Source organism: Hippocampus comes, unplaced genomic scaffold (assembly GCF_001891065.2).
Source record: "Hippocampus comes isolate QL1 unplaced genomic scaffold, H_comes_QL1_v1.1 scaffold539, whole genome shotgun sequence".
Lineage (NCBI taxonomy): Eukaryota > Metazoa > Chordata > Actinopteri > Syngnathiformes > Syngnathidae > Hippocampus > Hippocampus comes.
The window spans coordinates 32,176-49,156 of record NW_017804753.1 but is presented as its reverse complement, the minus strand read 5'-3'; the positions used below and the strand labels follow the sequence as shown (position 1 = coordinate 49,156).

General features: G+C 43.1%; 4 protein-coding genes across 6 annotated transcripts; 3 read left to right on the top strand and 1 right to left on the bottom strand.

The window, feature by feature from the left end:
* Positions 1–87: 87 nt before the first annotated feature.
* phgdh (phosphoglycerate dehydrogenase) lies at positions 88–5,937 on the top strand. The gene is made up of 12 exons (XM_019877844.1): positions 88–355; positions 1,231–1,382; positions 1,459–1,524; positions 2,056–2,110; positions 2,278–2,376; positions 2,473–2,605; positions 3,791–3,939; positions 4,485–4,637; positions 4,827–4,965; positions 5,083–5,210; positions 5,322–5,544; positions 5,638–5,937. Exons 1-12 carry the CDS (start codon positions 218–220, stop codon positions 5,790–5,792), a joined length of 1,590 nt encoding a protein of 529 aa, XP_019733403.1. The 5' UTR covers positions 88–217; the 3' UTR covers positions 5,793–5,937.
* Positions 5,938–6,909: 972 nt separating this feature from the next.
* klhl23 (kelch-like family member 23) lies at positions 6,910–11,139 on the top strand. Of its 2 annotated transcripts, none has more exons than XM_019876124.1 (4): positions 6,910–7,339; positions 8,071–9,297; positions 10,274–10,426; positions 10,565–11,139. In XM_019876124.1, the coding sequence occupies exons 1-4, from the start codon at positions 7,285–7,287 to the stop codon at positions 10,825–10,827; spliced, it is 1,698 nt and encodes a 565-aa protein (XP_019731683.1). In that variant the 5' UTR covers positions 6,910–7,284; the 3' UTR covers positions 10,828–11,139. The 2 variants fall into 2 exon arrangements, with proteins under 2 accessions (XP_019731683.1, XP_019731603.1); XM_019876044.1 differs by having other exon boundaries at positions 10,517–11,138.
* Positions 11,140–11,585: 446 nt separating this feature from the next.
* ssb (small RNA binding exonuclease protection factor La) lies at positions 11,586–15,490 on the top strand. 2 transcript variants are annotated; one of them, XM_019876329.1, is made up of 12 exons: positions 11,586–11,707; positions 12,508–12,565; positions 12,663–12,766; positions 13,006–13,180; positions 13,491–13,598; positions 13,698–13,801; positions 13,994–14,065; positions 14,150–14,192; positions 14,270–14,410; positions 14,560–14,740; positions 14,811–14,929; positions 15,009–15,490. In XM_019876329.1, the coding sequence occupies exons 2-12, from the start codon at positions 12,515–12,517 to the stop codon at positions 15,093–15,095; spliced, it is 1,185 nt and encodes a 394-aa protein (XP_019731888.1). In that variant the 5' UTR covers positions 11,586–11,707; positions 12,508–12,514; the 3' UTR covers positions 15,096–15,490. The 2 variants fall into 2 exon arrangements, with proteins under 2 accessions (XP_019731888.1, XP_019731810.1); XM_019876251.1 differs by having other exon boundaries at positions 14,811–14,933; positions 15,010–15,490.
* Positions 15,114–16,900, bottom strand: mettl5 (methyltransferase 5, N6-adenosine). The gene is made up of 7 exons (XM_019876448.1): positions 16,659–16,900; positions 16,462–16,576; positions 16,189–16,373; positions 15,879–15,961; positions 15,679–15,730; positions 15,561–15,610; positions 15,114–15,218 (listed from the first exon to the last, which is right to left on the bottom strand). The coding sequence occupies exons 1-7, from the start codon at positions 16,756–16,758 to the stop codon at positions 15,177–15,179; spliced, it is 627 nt and encodes a 208-aa protein (XP_019732007.1). The 5' UTR covers positions 16,759–16,900; the 3' UTR covers positions 15,114–15,176.
* Between the last annotated feature and the right edge of the window lie 81 nt (positions 16,901–16,981).

Below are 16,981 nucleotides of genomic sequence, written 5' to 3'. Positions count from 1 at the left end.
GCACTATAGGGGGCGTGTTTTCTTCTGAAAAGGGGGCCGTCCTCCGCACCCGCACAGCCATTCAAAAGCAACGAGCACGAGCAACTTCCCGTGGCCATCATCACTCGTCGCCGAAGTCCTCTTGCACCGTTCCTCCAGCACAAGTTGACCATTCATCAGCAACCTTGCCCGCCTGCGCGGGAGACTTTCTTCTTATACAACACACAAATCTCTCAAGATGCCCCCCATCTCCATTAAGAATGTTCTCATCAGCGAAAGCGTGGACCCTCGCTGCAGGAGCATCCTGGAAGAAAATGGCATCCGAGTAACGGAGAAGCACAACATGCAGAAGAATGAACTGATCGCCGAGATCAAGGTAAGAATGTCATTGGAAGTCTGCATTGCGTAACAGGCTCTTCCAACACTGGGTCTTTTTTTTCCACGTGTGCATTTGGGGGGCGGGGGGGCGTTTTCAAAATTCAGTTCAATCCTTTGCAACCTCCTCACTGATATTTTTTTTCAAACTGAATGTATTTCAGTTGCACATGAGGTTTTACTGAATGTTGTGTGTGAGTTTGCTTAGCACCGCCCTGCCCTAACGAGATGATGCAATTCAGCCCATCACTTTCTAGTAGAGCTGCTTAGGCTGGCAAAAATGGTGCACGTGACTCCTTTTTTTTGCCCACAGCAGCAGTCTGAACTCAGCAGTAGTAAAGTACATGAACTTGTTTAAATACTAAGACTGGTTAAAATGCAAGTAGAGAAGAAAAGATTAAAAAAAAGAACAGAACGATTTTGAAAAATAATTTATTTTTTAATCACCTCAATATTGCAATTGTGATTCAATATTGGATTTTTTTTCAAGGTCCTCTTTCATGGTTGTTTTGTATGAACGTTTCCATTTTTTGAAAAAAAATGTTGGGAGCCAAGCTTTCAACTCTATGTTGAACAGAACCGTCAAACACACCCATACAAAATGAGAACACTCGCAAAGAGCTGCTGAAGGCTACAACTCACGCCCAGGCGCTAAATTAAAGTTCAAGCACGGGGCCTGTTAACAAGGCACTATGAAACGCAGATGGCCATTCAGCTGTGACAAGATGGGGGCGTAAACACCAGCAGCCACTTCACGCTAAAAACAGCAGGTTAAGTGGTTCATACCGGTTTTTGGTGTTTGCGTGTTCGTGTATTTGCCTAGTTGATCATCCAGCCATGCGTGTGTGAAATGCGTCTGCTCTCTCCCCTCGCCAGGACTACGACGGCCTGGTGGTGAGATCCGCTACCAAGGTGACGGCTGACGTCATCAACGCCGCCGGCAATCTCAAAATCATCGGGAGAGCCGGAACCGGCGTGGATAACGTGGATGTCGAGGCCGCCACCAAAATGGGCGTCATAGTCATGAAGTAAGCGTGCGTCGATCGGTTCAAATTTGTTGTTGTTCATATTTTGAGCTAAGCAGATGTCAAATGTGTGGCGCAGCACGCCGAGCGGCAACACCATCAGTGCGGCTGAGCTGACCTGCGCCCTCCTGATGAGCCTCTCGAGGTAAGTCGATGTGCCGGGGTGGGCAAAGTATGATCAGCTGACCGATTAGATCATCGATGGGCACTTTTCATCAGGGTTACTGGTTTCTGTGTTTCGTTTCAATTCTCTTCAATGATGGAAGAAAAATGCTGAGCAGCAAAGCAACATTAAGAGCAAGAACTCATTGCGTGCACGTTTTAACAAAAATCAAATCACGCAAAGATTTTGAGATGATTTGATTTTCTATGCCAGTCAAACAAATAAGTTCAAAATGAGAACACTCACAAGTAGCTGCTGTAGGCCATAACTCACATCCAGATGCTCACACACACACACACACACAGAATAAATTTCCTTGTTTCACTCACTAGGCAAAAGCAGGGGTCACCAGCGTTCTAAAAATGCTCGCCAGTGATTGCACATTGTGATTTTCTAGGCAATTTGAAAATGTATTTGTGTACGTGCGTAAAGTGTTGCACATTTATTCACCCGTATGTGTCCTAATAACTTTATGTCTTTTAACGAATATTACTCCTGTGTGTCTATTTGCAGAAATGTGCCTCAAGCTGCAATGTCCATGCGAGCTGGCAACTGGGATCGCAAAAAGGTGAGCGAGAGGCTTCACGGCTTATTTGCAGGCTCAGCGACAGAATTATACTTGCATGGCCGGCTCCATTGTCCGGTCAGTTGTCAGCAATGTGATGCGGCATTCAGATGCTGTGCCGCTTTTTGATTTAGTCAGCTGGGTCATTGTCAAATTTTCTCATGTTGCAGTTTATGGGTGCTGAGCTGTACGGTAAAGTTCTCGGAATAGTTGGACTCGGAAGAATAGGAAAGGAGGTGGCCAACAGAATGCAGGCATTTGGCATGAAGGTCGGTCGGCTTGTCACGTGACACTTCTATTTGTACTCTGTGATAATCGGAAAGTTTAATAGTGGGGGGGGGGATGGGTTGTTTGTTTTTTGTTAGACTATTGGCTATGACCCAATCACTCCAGTTGAAGTGTCAGCCAGCTGGGGGGTGGAGCAGATGTCCCTGGAGCAGCTTTGGCCTCTCTGTGACTACATCACGGTCCACACTCCATTAATGCCCTCCACTGTTGGTGAGTGTCACATAAGACCCTCAAGTTGCCAGATACAGCAGATAACACTGCTTTCTTTGATTTCCAGTGCATATATTGAAAACAGAACAGTGATTCACAACAGGCCCAAGTTTGACGAGCCTGTGGACGTGTCACACAAAGTGGATGACGATAGGGCAGCCCCAAACGAAAGTGTAAAAGAATCATCTAAGTTCTGTTTGTTTAGGTTGCCCCACCTGCAAAGACAAAGTTGGATTTGGATGCTAATATTGACATAAAAAATTAATATATTTAGTGTTTTTTTTTTATTGACTTAAGCAAACAAAGTAATTTCTATTTCTTACTGATTTACTAATAACTTGCTAGTTGTTTGCTCTGACATTTGTTTTTTTTTTTATGCTAAACTCAAACTTAGGAGATAGCGACATACGGTACTTTTACATCCACACGCAACAAGCATTTTAACGAAATCTCTGGCCCAATGGCCGAATGTCAAATTCTTTTATAGCCAATCAGAATTGTTGGCATTGGGATGCCTCTGATGCTTATATTTTTACATAACGGTATCCATATGGAGTGAATGTCATCTAATTATGTTTAAAAATTACATTTGTCATTGGATGAAGTGAAATTGACTCATCTAAGTCAATGCCATTACACATACTGCATGCACATTGAATCCAGAAAGTTTTCACATTTCACTTTTTCACGCCACGCCAAGAGGGGCTAGCCGCATGTTAGCTTGCGAGCTAACCGACTTCCAGGGACTCTTTTTGGCCACAGAATGGGCGGCAGGCTTGTCCACAGCGTCACCTCCTCACTTGACAATTTAAATATCGACACCAAGCTGTTCTGTCATTTGTGTCGTCCAAAGAAGATGCGTTTTTGAGGTGTAGGCATAGCTATCAGGCTAACTGCATGCTGTAGTGGTCCTAATAGGCCTAATAATAATAACAAAGTGACTTGCGATTGTGCTGCATGCAAACTAAGGTGTTGAAGTTCCCAAAAAAGGAAAGCAGAAATGGTGAAAACAGTTTGAAACCATCAATCCACAATACAGTAAATTTTCTGTCTCTCCACGTTTTCAGCAGTTATCTTCAAATTTATTTGAACAAATCCCTGAATTCACCTTACAGGGCCTTTCAGTATAAAAACGCCAATGAATTGTAGTTGGGTTCTCATTTTTGATATTGATTCCCTCGCAAGGTCTACTCAATGATGAAACCTTTGCCAAATGCAAGAGAGGCGTGAAAGTAGTCAACTGCGCACGTGGTGGCATCATCGACGAAGCCGCCCTCCTCCGAGCTTTGGAGTCCGGACAGTGCGGCGGAGCCGGCCTTGACGTCTTTGTGGAGGCAAGATTACCTTCAACTTGAGTCACTGTAATATTCTAATCATTGGAATTCATGTAAATAATTATCCACATTACATAGAGAGATTATATTATCCTATATAATGAAGCGGATTAACCCCGAATTTGTATTACTCTTGGGCAGCTGCTATTTTGTTCAATACCGCCCTCTGCTGTTGACTGAAACGGATGACAAAAGTACCCTTGAGGTCGCATTGCGAACGTCACGTGACCAAACCCAGACAACAGATCAGCTGTGATGTTCTCAACGTGACCCCGAGGCCACTTTGACATCAATTTTATCTGAAAGCACACTATAATAAAAGCAACATCAATAAACTCGATTCAAAATCTGTGATGTAGCGGCGGTGCGAACGATGAAGTGCAACATTGTGAGGAACATAAGACAGATCAGTCCGTCTGTCTTATGTTCCTGCATGTATATGTCGCAGACGAGATTGGATAAATACATCGCAATGTAATATGTTCATTGTCCCAGAAATGCAATTTTATGAAGATAGAAATGCAATGAGATTGTTTGTGCCACAGGAGCCCCCACAAAACCGCTCTCTGGTCAACCATCCCAACGTGATCTGCTGTCCGCATCTCGGTGCCAGCACCAAGGAGGCACAGGCACGATGCGGCCAGGACATCGCACTGCAGATTGTCGACATGGTGAAGGGCAACAAGCTGGTCGGAGCAGTAAGTTGAATCGCACTTTTTATTACCAAGACACTTAAGGGCCAAGTAGTCTCCGCACATGACATACAGATGTGTCAAATTCTTCATCCAAATGGCTAAGTCATGTGGTAGACGGCTCTTAAAAACCCACACGTGTGACATGTGACAGTGGTTGATGTCTTTTTTTTTTTTTTTTTTTTTTTAACACAGGTAAACGCACAGGTTTTGGCGAGCACTTTCTCCCCGGACTCTTATCCATTGATCAAACTTGGAGAGGCCATCGGAGCTGTGCTGAAGTCGTGTAGTGTGTCCAAGACTCCACTGAGCCGCGTACAAATCACTTCTCAAGGTGCGTACTACGTTATCGGTTTGGTGCCCTTGCATTTAGTAGTACATGAAAGACGCTGTTAGAATGAAGCAAAAATAAGTTTGTTTGTTTTGTTTTGTTTTTTTTTTTATAAACCAGGAGACAGCATGAAGTCTTCAGCCAGCTACATGACGGCCGCTGTGCTGGTCGGCCTGCTTAACGGCAAATCTGGCTCTTGCCCAAACTTCATCAATGTGCTGAGCCTCGCCGAGCAATCTGGAATCACGGTACGACATTGAATTTGTAGAAAACATCCATTTCCATCCATTTGACAACAACATTCATTTGACAATGAATGTTGTTGTCAAAATGCGCCGCGCTTCTACATTCCTCCGCAGGTAAACCAAAGCCACAGCGTGTCGGACGAGGCTTCTAACGACGTGTGCACGGTGGAGATCATGACCGACGGCTGCAGCTACAAAGCTAGCGGCACCATTCAAGGTCGCCGACCGGTTCTGCTGGAGCTGAGCGGCAGCGTGTTCAGGCAGCCCGTGTCACTCGCTGGGAATCTGCTCTTCTTCAAGGCCTCGGCGAGTCCTCAGCTGCTCTCGTCGCTGGCCGGTGAGTAATCCGTCTCAACTTTCGGGCTCGGGGGCTAGTTTTGATTGAGCTCCTTTAATTTCACACCAATTTTCTCTCTTTTCTTTCATTTAGGCCTGCTCGCCGCAGAGGGAGTACAAATCGAGTCTTTCAGTGCTCCCGTAAAGCACTGCGGTGATAGTTGGTACTGCGTCGGGGTGTCTTCTCTGCTGCGGGACCTCTGTGCCTTGAAGCCGTTGGTTCAGGAGGCGGCTCAGCTCAGCGCTTGAAGCAAGGCTGCCGCTCACGTTTGCGTTTTATTGATCCAGCTTTGCCTTAGCGTTCTCGACTAACCTTTCCAGAGCCAGTTGCAACTTACATTCCAGTGTTAGGATGGTTTTCACAGCTTTGTCAGTAAAACTGATGAAAAATGTGCTTTTCTCGAGTTGTTCTGTCCATTATTTGTGTTTGGTTTTTTTTTTTGTTTTGTTTTTTTACATGGCTACAAGGTATGCAATTGTTTTGAGACTCAAAGAAATATTTCAAGATATGTTTCAACGCGGTGAACGTCTGAAATATTTATTTTAGGGAATAGGTGAGTACTGATACCAGTATTGGGTTTATTTAAAATAAAAATTCCGTAGAGGCTGTCGATACCAGAAAAAAAAATCTGACATCAAGTCCGTCCTCAGTAGTAGTTGGCCCTGAGAGCTGTTTAACAATAATTTGAATAATAATTTGGCTTTTTGCTCTTTGGGAGTGCTTAGAAAAGCATAGAAATAATAAAAATGGAGTGCAGTGAGCAAATGAAAAAAATTAATCGAAATAAAGTGTGTCCTCGGTTTACGACCTGGGCTATCGTTCCGTTTCTGCGTTGCGACTTCAACGATTTTGTACGTAAACCGGAACGCAGCCTAAAAATCACAGGTACCGCAAATATTTGTATGAAACACGCCCCAAGGCTCGGCTATAAATGATCGTGCCGCGCGAGGACGTTTTGTTTTGAAGTAATGCGAAAAGTAGTCAGTCCATTTGCGCGTCGTTCGCGAGACTAAACCGAGAACCCACTGTATTGAAATACTTCTCTGACACTTTCATTCAAAACGCATCATTTAATGTCTTTATAAAGGGGAATGATTTTTTTGTTGTTGATTTTGTAGGTAGACCGAATGTGAAGTGGCCGCTAAAGGAAGAAAAGAAAATACAAAATATGACGTCATTTATGCATTGATTTCGGGTTGACTGACTGACCGCAATTTGTACCGCTGTTCTGACGGCGGCAGTTTCACGTACAGGTCACGTTAATCCCATGAGATTAGGTCAAATGTTGGCCCACAGTCAAATTCGATTCAAATCACCATGGCAACGGCTCGAATGAGAGAGAGAAAAAAAAATACACGAGTGGGAGGGAACCTGTTTTGTGAAGTGGGGGGGGGGGCGCTCATCTGTAGTCCAAGAGCGAGAAGTGCTGGCTGTCTTTGTATGGCCACACTAATGTGCCGTCCACGTGGGCGACGTGGTCACGGGACCTCGGAGGTTGTATTTAGGAGGTGAGAGAGAGAGAGAGAGAGAGAGTCGGGATTCCTCTGACTGTCTTTGCTCAGGGGCGTGCAGGGGGTGCAGCTGGGAGGAGGAGGAAGAGAAGAAGAAGAGAGGTGGGTCGTGGGGGTGGAGGGGTGGCCGCTGTTGCATTGCACACAATCACCAAAATAGGAGAGAAGCGACCAGCTGTCACGTCCCTGCGTACTCCAAATTGAGCCCTCTTGTGTTTTTTGGGTGTTTATGGAGAGGTGCAAGAGACAAGAGTCATCGAGGAGCATTCATGGACAAAACAAAGGTGAGAGTGGGATTGTTTCCGCGAATACGAGTGACAATGTCATATAGAAAACATATACAATTGGAGAGAATATAGCTGGGCAGCACGGTGGCCTGGTAGTTAGCACGTCCGCTTCACACTTTGAAAGGGTCAAAGTTCAAATCTCGGCCTGTATGGGTTTTGATTGTGCTTATGTGGGCTTCCTCTCAAATGACAAAAATATGCATGTTAGGTTAATTGAAGACTCTAAATTGTGCTTGGGTCTGAATGGTAGTTTGTTGCTTTGTGGTTGACTGGCGACCAGTTCAGGGTGTACTCCACCACTCACCTAGAGTGGCTAATCGGAACCGCATGGCGATTACCCGGTGGGCCGTTATATGTGCTGATCTGGGCCACTTTTCCAGCCCGCGCGTTACATTTTTCAGGCCAAGCATTACCTTTGCATTGGTAACATTTCAATATATTTTTCTGTTCTCTTCCAAATATACGACGCGTCACATAAGGTGTAAGACTGACTGCATTGCCTTCGTTATTACGGGTGTCACCAAGCCGCAATAATTTAATATATGACTTGAAACAACACCGATATAACTAAATGACACTGTCTGTGCAAAATAACACATTAAAGAAGCATAACACTGTCACAAGTGTTACTTGGAACTGTTCATCAGCGGCGTTGAAAATGGATAGATGGATGAGTATTGGTGATGTCATTTTATGGATATTGTCTATATCTATATTTTTTAATGCAGATACAATGTCACACCAGCAGAATGAGGTCTACACTTACGATTTCTGCGACCCAGACCATCCAGCCGAGATCTTGGACGCTCTCCGGCATTTCTACCTCAACGGACTGTTTAGCGATGTCACCCTCCGGTGTGCCGATGACTCGGGCCGGGTGTTCCACTGCCACAAGGCGCTACTGTCAGCCAGGAGCTCCTACTTCCAGATCATGTTCACAGCTGATATGAGGGAAAGGTCCAACAGTGTCATCAAGCTGGTCGGGGTGGATTGTGAGGTTCTGGCACTTCTGGTTGACTACGTTTACACGGCCCAAGTGAGCATCACGGAGAAAAATGTGCAAAGCCTGCTGGAGGCCGCCGACCTGCTGCAGTTCAACTCGGTTAAACGGGCGTGCGAGGGCTTCCTTATCCGCCTCCTGGATATCGACAATTGCCTGGGCATGCACGCGTTCGCTCAACTCCATCTGTGTCCTCGGCTCGAGCGCGAGTCCAGGAGGGTGATGCTGAGCAGGTTTGCCGAGCTGATCCAGCAGGAGGAGTTCCTTGAGCTGGATTCCAATAAAATCCGGACACTTCTGGCTACTCAAAAGCTCAGCGTGGTGAGGGATGAACTCCCGATTGACGCGGTGACCAAATGGGTGATCCACGACATGGAGAACCGTATTCATCATGCTGCGGACCTGCTGCGCTTAATCAATCTGGACCTGGATGAGAGTGACTTCAAGGCTAATTTAGAGCTGCACAAGCGGTGCTTAGGAAGTAGCGACGAGAGATTTAAATCAATAATTGTGCAGGCTTCGAGACCTCAAAGTAAAGCGATAACAGCAGTTGGGAAAACAAGCATGTACATTATCGGGGGATACTACTGGCACCCTCTTTGTGAAGTTCACATATGGGAGCCCACAAGCGACACTTGGCTGCGAGGAAAAGACATGCCGGACCATGCGCGAGAGAGCTACAGCGTCGCATTACTGGGGGCGGATATCTACGTGACAGGAGGCTACAGGACCAACACAGTGGAGGCCATTGACACTGTTTTTATTTATAACTGTGACCATGATGAGTGGACGGAGGGTTGCCCTATGATCACAGCCAGGTACTACCATTGTTCCGCCGCTTTGCACGGCTGTATTTATGCCATCGGAGGCTACAGGGGAGGAGCTCCGGAGCAGCAGACGGAATGGTACGATCCGCTAAAGAAGAAATGGTTCCCGGGGGCAAGAATGATCCAAGGTGTGGAACGAAATTTGTTTTCAAGATTCATTGTTTATTTTTATGTGAGCGCTGGCAAACGGGGTTTACCCCGCGGAACTGAAATTCTTACCTTGTCATCCAACATTATGTACGATGTGTCAGAAAAAGTACCTCTTCCTCAAGCTCAAGCGATCGTCAAGGGGACTCGTTTTGAAGATGTGGATGACATCAAGATGGTTGTCGAGACGGACCTGAGGAGGGTCCCACAAAAATTTTCCAGGAGTTCATGAAGGAGTGGTTGGGAAAGTGGTGTCAGACTCCAGGGAGATTTCTTTGCGGGGAGGAAATGAGTAGTTTGGATTTGAAATATAACTGTCCTCTGTGACACACCTTGTAAGATACGAAAATAAAAGTAAAAGGAAGAAGAAGAAGAAGAAGAACCTGTAAGGTAGCAAGGTGTGTTTGGGAAATTCTGATCTCTATGTGTGTAGTTTCGTGGTCATTGTATTGTTAGGCAAAGACAGACAATTTTCAAGTGGGACACTCGCTGTCGCTCAAAGCCTTGTGCTGAATGACAAGGCAAATCTTTATTTTGTAATGTACAACGTGGACACAACACAAAAACAAAACCGACTATCGCTGTGGTGCAGTCGTGCTGAGTAAAGAACAGATTTCTGAGTTTGAATTGTTAGGAAACATTTTAATTGTAACTGCGGTATGATTGCATCAGCAGCTTGCGCTTTAACAAAAAATGAGTCAGTGGATGACAATGAATGGCCTTTATTGTGACGACAAAACACACAAGTTTAACCAGACAGTTAAAACTAATGCCTGTTATATTTGAGATGTAAGTTGATCAGCAATTGGCATTTTTTTTGGGGGGGGGGGTTAATGGGTATTTTAAGTAATATTTAGGACTCACTTTTACTGTTACATTTTGTCCCGGACAATTATACACATGTTCATTTTTTTCTATTTTTGTTTTCTAAGTGACTGCTCCTTTTCTAATTTTAAGGTGTAGGAAATGCCACTGCTGGTGTAATGGGAGATAAAATCTATGTGACCGGAGGCCACTACGGATTCAGAGGAAGCTGCACGTATGAGAAAATCCAAGTCTATAGGCCAGATAACAACGAGTGGAGCATTATTACAATAAACCCTCATCCAGGTAACAGTTAAATCCGTGGAAATTGGAGGTTTCCTGTATTTTTATTTTGCATTGAGCTTTCTACATTCCAATACTCTTTTTTCCCCCCAGAGTATGGACTTTGTTCTGTGTCTCTTGAGAAGAAACTTTATCTGGTAGGCGGAGAGACGACCATTGCGGACTGCTACGACACAGAGCGAGAGGAATGGAGCTCCATTTCAGTGATGAAGGAGAGCAGGATGGAGTGTGGCGCTGCGGTCATAGATGGTTGTATCTACGTCACAGGGGGTTACTCCTACTCAAGAGGGACTTACCTCCAGAGCATTGAGAAGTACGACCCGCAACTGGACACTTGGGACATTGTCGGGACGCTTCCCAGCTCTTCCAGGTCACATGGATGCGTCTGTGTGTACAGTGATTAATGTCAAGATCTTATCATGCTCCTTTTGAATTGTTGTCATGTGCCAAATAATATATGGAATGAACAGATTGGAAACTATGCAAGTATCAATCAATACTATTTATTGAAGCTCCAATTTGAAGACCTGTTAGTTATCTCATATAATATGAGACAGTTTGTGTTGCTCTAGAAGGGACAAGATACTCAAAATAAATAGTCTTTATTTATCAGGAAACCAACAAAATGACGTCAGTCGCTCGTCCTGGAGCTTTGAGTGCGTGCGTGCGTTGTGCGCGCGTGTGTGTGGGTGTGTGCTGTGGGTGAGCGCACGCGCGCGCGTCTTTGTGTGAGAAGGAACATTTAAATTATTAAATTAGTTACACATTTGTTCAGATCAAAGCATTTTTTTCTCTTTAGAATTATAACATTAAGTTTATACTTGAGTAATTTAATCACTGCACTACTATATAGGCCAACAGTTTCTCTTTATTACTTCATGGGCTTTCTTGAAGGTTGTAAATCAGCAGGATTCGCGACTGACTGGCGACCAGTTCAGGGTGTAGTCCGCTCTCCGCCCGAAATCAACTGGGATAGGCTCCAGCCCCCCCCCCCCCCCCACGACCCTGGATGGATAATTCAGGTAGGTATGTGTTGAAGAAACTCGAGAAACGTGCGATAATAGCTGGTCGACACCGTTCAACACCGTTCAATGCAATCGTATTTGTGCGATGGCAGCGACATCTAGCGACAATTTAACGCACTTACCCTCCACCCGCTGCTTTATATCGTTTTGGTCCTCCCGGCTTTCCGTAACACGCAGTCTCACATGTACAAACTGGTGCCAAAGTGAAATCCTTCTGTTTGAACGACAAAATCTCCAACCGACTCGTATCAAATCTATAGTAAGTACAGTACAACTGTTCATTGTATCGTGAAATTTATCTACGTCACAAAATATTCTCTTTGTTGATTTAAGAACGACGTCCCCGTTTAGCCTGTTTAAGCGACATGCTGTCTGTCGATAGTCTTAGAATGGAGTCACATGGTTTAAACTGATTAAACGTGAAAAAGTTGTGGAGGTGTTTGCACGAATTCCCGTCGTGGAGGCAATGTGAAAGTAAATTATTTTTCTAAATGGAACCATTGTCCATTTTGGAGCACGCTGTGTGGCCGGTCTGCAACTGCGACACGTTAGCTTGCTAGTAGGCTAACTGCAGGGAAAAAAAACGCCATTAGAGCGTAAAACTTCACTCCACAACGAGTACTGTTGGATTTTATTCGTTTGAGTTTTTTTTTTAATTAGTTGCCTCAAAAATCTAATTTTAGGGGTATTTCACTGAAGCTCGGCTGTTGAAGTCTGTACGGATTGACCATTTAAGAATTTAGGCACCCAATTGCAAAAAGACAGAATTTTGCCTTTTAAATTATAATTACATCAGGTTAATTTCGCTCAGGGGTTCTCAAATTTGTTGGGTTGAGGGACCCTCCATGTTACTCACGCCATAATTACCATGTGCACCTGTAAGCAATGGAACCATTTATCATTATATTTTTGAACATTTAAACCTATATATTCCTGCCCGGTTTTATGGGAAGGAACTTAATCAAATTTGATTGAATTAAGTAAAATATGTAGGGTGATAAACTCATCCAAAAGGGGCTCAGAATAGTGGAGAATGTGAACTTTGTGTTTTGCATACAGAACAGTCATGCCTGAAGAAATGTCGCCAGTTGAAGTGAAAGTGGTTCGACAAATTGAGGTGATCTATTATTCATTTATATCCAGTATGCTTATACTGTATTGGTCATAAACATTTGCGACAATATGTTTAACGTTTACTGTATTCTTGCCTGCAGTACTACTTTGGTGATCACAATCTTATAAGAGACAAGTTTCTCAAAGAACAACTTCAGCTTGATGATGGTTGGGTCACTTTGGAGACATTGCTCAAATTTAACAGGTTTGTGCGCTTACATTGTTTTCCCGGGTTGTTGTAATATTTTTGTATGGAGTGTTTGTAATTTGTGTTATGAGGTGTGCAAACAAATCAACAAATACAAACACCTGCCGCACCACCTTGCATTCAACAATAGAACTCGGATTATTGTTTGGCGCGGACATGATAGCAGAGGCCCTGCATTCATGGGGGATGACAAGCTTTTGACCAGTCATGTTGAATTTTTCACTCTCTCTTCACAGATTGAAATCTCTAACCTCTGACACCGACGTCATCGTTTCCGCACTCCAGAAATCAACCAGCGGCCTTTTGGAAATCAGCGAGGACAAGACAAAAATCAGGAGGTGTCCAGAAAAGCCTTTACCTGAATTGAACGACGAGTACAAAGATGCTGTCAAACACAAATCTGTCTACATGGTAAATTCTGAAAAAAACGTGTTGTTCAAATGACCACCAATTCAGTTATATTTAGAATTCCCCCAAAATTATTTTAAAAAACAGGTCTTAGTTGACATCATGTTGTTATTCTTTTGAGACTACATGTCCGTAGTTTCATTCTATCAAATTCTGCATGTGTACCTTTCTCCGTCAGGTACAGTACATTTTTATGCCATAAATTATGGTTTGGAGTACTTATAAATTGGATTGACCATATTAGTAATTTTATTTTTTTCTAATATGATGGTATATTTTCATCTACAATAATTTGTCCCATTTGTGCCTCCAGAAAGGTTTTCCCTTGGGAACCTCCCTTGATGAGATCCAGGAGTGGTTGAATGGAAAAGGCAACATAGAAAACATTCAAATGAGGAGAGATATGGAGAGGCAGTTCAAGGTAGTAAAAAAAAAAAAATAATTTGAAGTTGCTTATTGGGTCAGACCATGCAATTATTTAGTGAGTTGCGTTATGAACTCAGATCTGTTTTGTTGGCAGGGATCAATCTTTATCTGCTTTGACACCGACGAGTCATCCAAGCAGTTCCTTGAACGTACGGACATCAAATCATTCAAAGACAACGAAATGCTCGTGTTGTCAAGGTGTGCACGATTGATTTTTAGCAACAATTACTTTGTGTGGAATAAATGACAAATTAAAGTGTGCAATTGTCATAGAGTAAGTTAAGCAAAATAAATACAAAGTGGACCTTCATTTTAACTTTAAAAAAAAATAATAATTGACCAAGCTTTCTAGAGAGGCCTGCAAAGTAAAGTGTTCTTTTGTCCTTTCAGGGAAGCCTACCATGCAAAAAAAGCAGAAGAGAGAAAACAACACAAAGCAGAGACAAAAGCAAAAGTGAAACAGTGAGTATACAACTGCTTGTTATTTTCTTGGGTGGGAAATAAAATAAATAAACTTAGTTGCTCCTTCCACAAATCTCTCCTCAGGGATAAAGAACAGCAAAAGAAACACACGGAAGAGAAAAATATGGTATGATCCCTTCATTCTCCAACAAGCTTGGTTGTTGGGAGGATTGCTCGTGCTCATGACCCCTTACTGGTTTGCAGGATGAGCTCATGGAAGAATACTCGGGTTCCTTGTTAAATTTCTCCGGCGAGCTGCAAGATGTTTCCAGAGAAGACTTTCATGACGTGTTCTCGGGGTACGGACGAATCAAGTGGGTTGATTTTACGAGAGGAGCCAAAGAGGTAAGTCAAGGCTTCCTCCAACAAGGATGGAAATGGTTATCGAATAACTGCAAAAATTGTTGATCTGAATCGTAAATCAATCCACAAATATTTGATAGTTGCGGCGCCGATATTTTGGTTCATCAGACATGTTTTGACTCCCAAAAAAGGGCACCCTCCTGTTCGATGGAAATGCAAAGGAAGCTTATGAGAAGGCCAAAGAGGCAAATGACGGAGATCTCCAAGTAAAGAATAACGTGGTGACGTGGAAGCTGCTCGAAGGGGAGGAGGAGAAAGAGGTCCTGAAAAAGATCATTAAAGCACAACAGGAATCCCGGGGTAAAGAAAGAGGTAACCACTTGATTCGAAGCAAGCAGCCCATCACGTACAGATCATTGATCCGTTCGGTTCTATCTTCAAGGCAGGGGAAAATTCGGCGGTAGAGGAAGAGGAGGTCGCAGAGGAAAAGGGGGAAGAGATCAAAGCAGAACTCAATACCAGGGCAAGAAGACGAAGTTTGCTAGCGATGACGAGGAGGAGGAGGGTAATTGGACATATTTTAAGGGTCGTATTTGTTTGAAATAAGACTTTGTAACAATGTGAAATCATTTTTGTTTTAGCTCCGGCGCCCGCGGCCCCGAAGAGAGAGCTTGAGGAAGCCGATGGTCCTGCGGCAAAGGTGGCCAAAACTGAAAATGGATCTTAGTAAGGCCACACTCGGATCTTTTAGTTTGGAGAAAATGTTTATTATATACAGAGGCAAACAAGTCCATTCCACTCAAAAGCTTCAGGTTTTGGAGAAGCGTAGGAAGTCCACCTGAATGTCAACCTGGAGAACAATTTGCAAAGCTTGGTGTCAGTTTCTTTTTTTTTTTTTTTTTTTTTGCTTTTTAAGTCCACCTATGTTTCGCTTCGGAACATTTCATTTTTATGATGTACAACTTTCTCCTCCTGATTGTAAATTAATTTTAACAGAACACTTTGAGTTGGATCTCTAAAATTCCTCGTGTGACAAAAATCTTCCCTACATTAAGAAAAAAAAAAGCTTTGCTTTTTTTACGTTTTCATTGTGACTCGCAAATAAACCATGTAAAACAATCTTAACAATTTTAATGTGCTTGTTCAGCAGCTATCCAGGTTGGAAAAGAGTGTGAAGAATATTTAAACTCACCGATTTCTTTTTGTGAAACTTGTAAGAAGCTGGCAAGTCGTATCTCAGTTCTGTTAAAAAAAAAAAAAAAAAAAAATCAACTTGACTCATTTCAACTGTTCTGGTGTGCTTATATTACCTGCAATGACTTCCATCTTCACCCCCCAGTCATTTGCCTTCTTTTGTATGTGCTGGAACGGGATAAAAGAAATTGTCATTGTTTTGATGTTCATTTATTGCCTGCGAAATGAACAGTGAGCAAGGATGGCTATAGTCAACAAACAGAATGAATTGGGACAATCCAAGACGCTGACAAGACAGGGATAGCTCCTGACTTACCTCACGTGTTGATGTTTTGTGGAGTGAATACACAGCTTTTTTTGCCATTGTTATAGCAGCTCTTAAAAACTTCATGTCCATACCTTTAGGGAAAAAAAAACCTCATGATTAATATTCTAACAATTACAATATGGGTTTAAAAACTTCATGTCCATACCTTTAGGGAAAAAAAACCTAATGATTAATATTCGAACAATTACAATATGAGTAAAAAAAAAAAAAAAAAACGGCACATGCAATTTTAACATGGCAATTGAGTCTTAAATCGAAGATGCTTGATTGTGTGAAAATGAACAAATTTCATCCTCACCCTGGTTATGTTTTGTTCCAAAAGGGGGATTCATGATGACAGTGTCAAAACTGTGACGATAATCTTCAGTCTTTAAACAACACAAGTCACACTGGACCAGATCAACGTTGGAAAGCTCGAATTCATCCGCATTTCTTCTGAAAACGTCCAGCGCGTCATTGTCGATGTCGAATCCGACGCATAACCTTTAGAAGACATACCAGTAAATCTTACCCAGTGATATTTCAGTATTAATAATCCTAAGAATGATGACAAAAAGATGATGAAGCGCACCCTGCCTCCAGCATCGCCGCACCGATGCTCAGAACTCCACAGCCACATCCCAGATCGGCTACGAGTTTAGCCTCAATGTCATCAAACGTGTTGTGTATCGTATAAAGCATGCACGCTGTGGAAACACGAAGCAAATTCAATATATTTAAAGAAAAGTAAATAAACACAACCCAGAGAGCGCACGTTTGTTTCCTCACCAGCAATGTGTGCACTGGTTGGATATTGCTCCAGAAGGATTTTGGGCTCTTCAAATGTATCCACTTGTTGTAGACAACTTTCCAATTCTTTAAGTTTCATCACGTGCAATTATCAAGTCCTAACTTGTCCATAGAATAAAATACAAGGCGCTCGTTTGCAGTAAAATGTGAAGTTTTACGATAGAGGACACGACTTCCGTTTGGGTTGTATCAACCAAAACAGACCGTCATGGAATAAAAATGCGTGAAGATGTGTTCCGGTCTTCCGCGAATTGTTACCAATACCTGTACTGTATTGCAAGTTTGCAGCACATTAAAAGATT

What these genes read in the sequence shown, in the direction of transcription:
- mettl5 (XM_019876448.1), bottom strand. Translation starts at nt 16,758, where the DNA reads ATGAAACTTAAAGAATTGGAAAGTTGTCTACAACAAGTGGATACATTT. An exon ending in TGGAACAAAACATAACCAGG is followed by an intron (nt 15,962 to 16,188) that starts GTGAGGATGAAA and finishes TTTTCCCTAAAG; the next exon opens with GTATGGACATGAAGTTTTTA. An exon ending in GAAGATGGAAGTCATTGCAG is followed by an intron (nt 15,611 to 15,678) that starts GTAATATAAGCA and finishes TTTTTTTAACAG; the next exon opens with AACTGAGATACGACTTGCCA.
- ssb (XM_019876251.1), top strand. Translation starts at nt 12,515, where the DNA reads ATGCCTGAAGAAATGTCGCCAGTTGAAGTGAAAGTGGTTCGACAAATT. An exon ending in ACATTGCTCAAATTTAACAG is followed by an intron (nt 12,767 to 13,005) that starts GTTTGTGCGCTT and finishes CTCTCTTCACAG; the next exon opens with ATTGAAATCTCTAACCTCTG. An exon ending in ACACGGAAGAGAAAAATATG is followed by an intron (nt 14,193 to 14,269) that starts GTATGATCCCTT and finishes ACTGGTTTGCAG; the next exon opens with GATGAGCTCATGGAAGAATA.
- klhl23 (XM_019876044.1), top strand. Translation starts at nt 7,285, where the DNA reads ATGGAGAGGTGCAAGAGACAAGAGTCATCGAGGAGCATTCATGGACAA. An exon ending in GGGGGCAAGAATGATCCAAG is followed by an intron (nt 9,298 to 10,273) that starts GTGTGGAACGAA and finishes TCTAATTTTAAG; the next exon opens with GTGTAGGAAATGCCACTGCT. An exon ending in TACAATAAACCCTCATCCAG is followed by an intron (nt 10,427 to 10,516) that starts GTAACAGTTAAA and finishes TTTTCCCCCCAG; the next exon opens with AGTATGGACTTTGTTCTGTG.
- phgdh (XM_019877844.1), top strand. Translation starts at nt 218, where the DNA reads ATGCCCCCCATCTCCATTAAGAATGTTCTCATCAGCGAAAGCGTGGAC. An exon ending in GCAACAAGCTGGTCGGAGCA is followed by an intron (nt 4,638 to 4,826) that starts GTAAGTTGAATC and finishes TTTTTAACACAG; the next exon opens with GTAAACGCACAGGTTTTGGC. An exon ending in GCTGCTCTCGTCGCTGGCCG is followed by an intron (nt 5,545 to 5,637) that starts GTGAGTAATCCG and finishes TCTTTCATTTAG; the next exon opens with GCCTGCTCGCCGCAGAGGGA.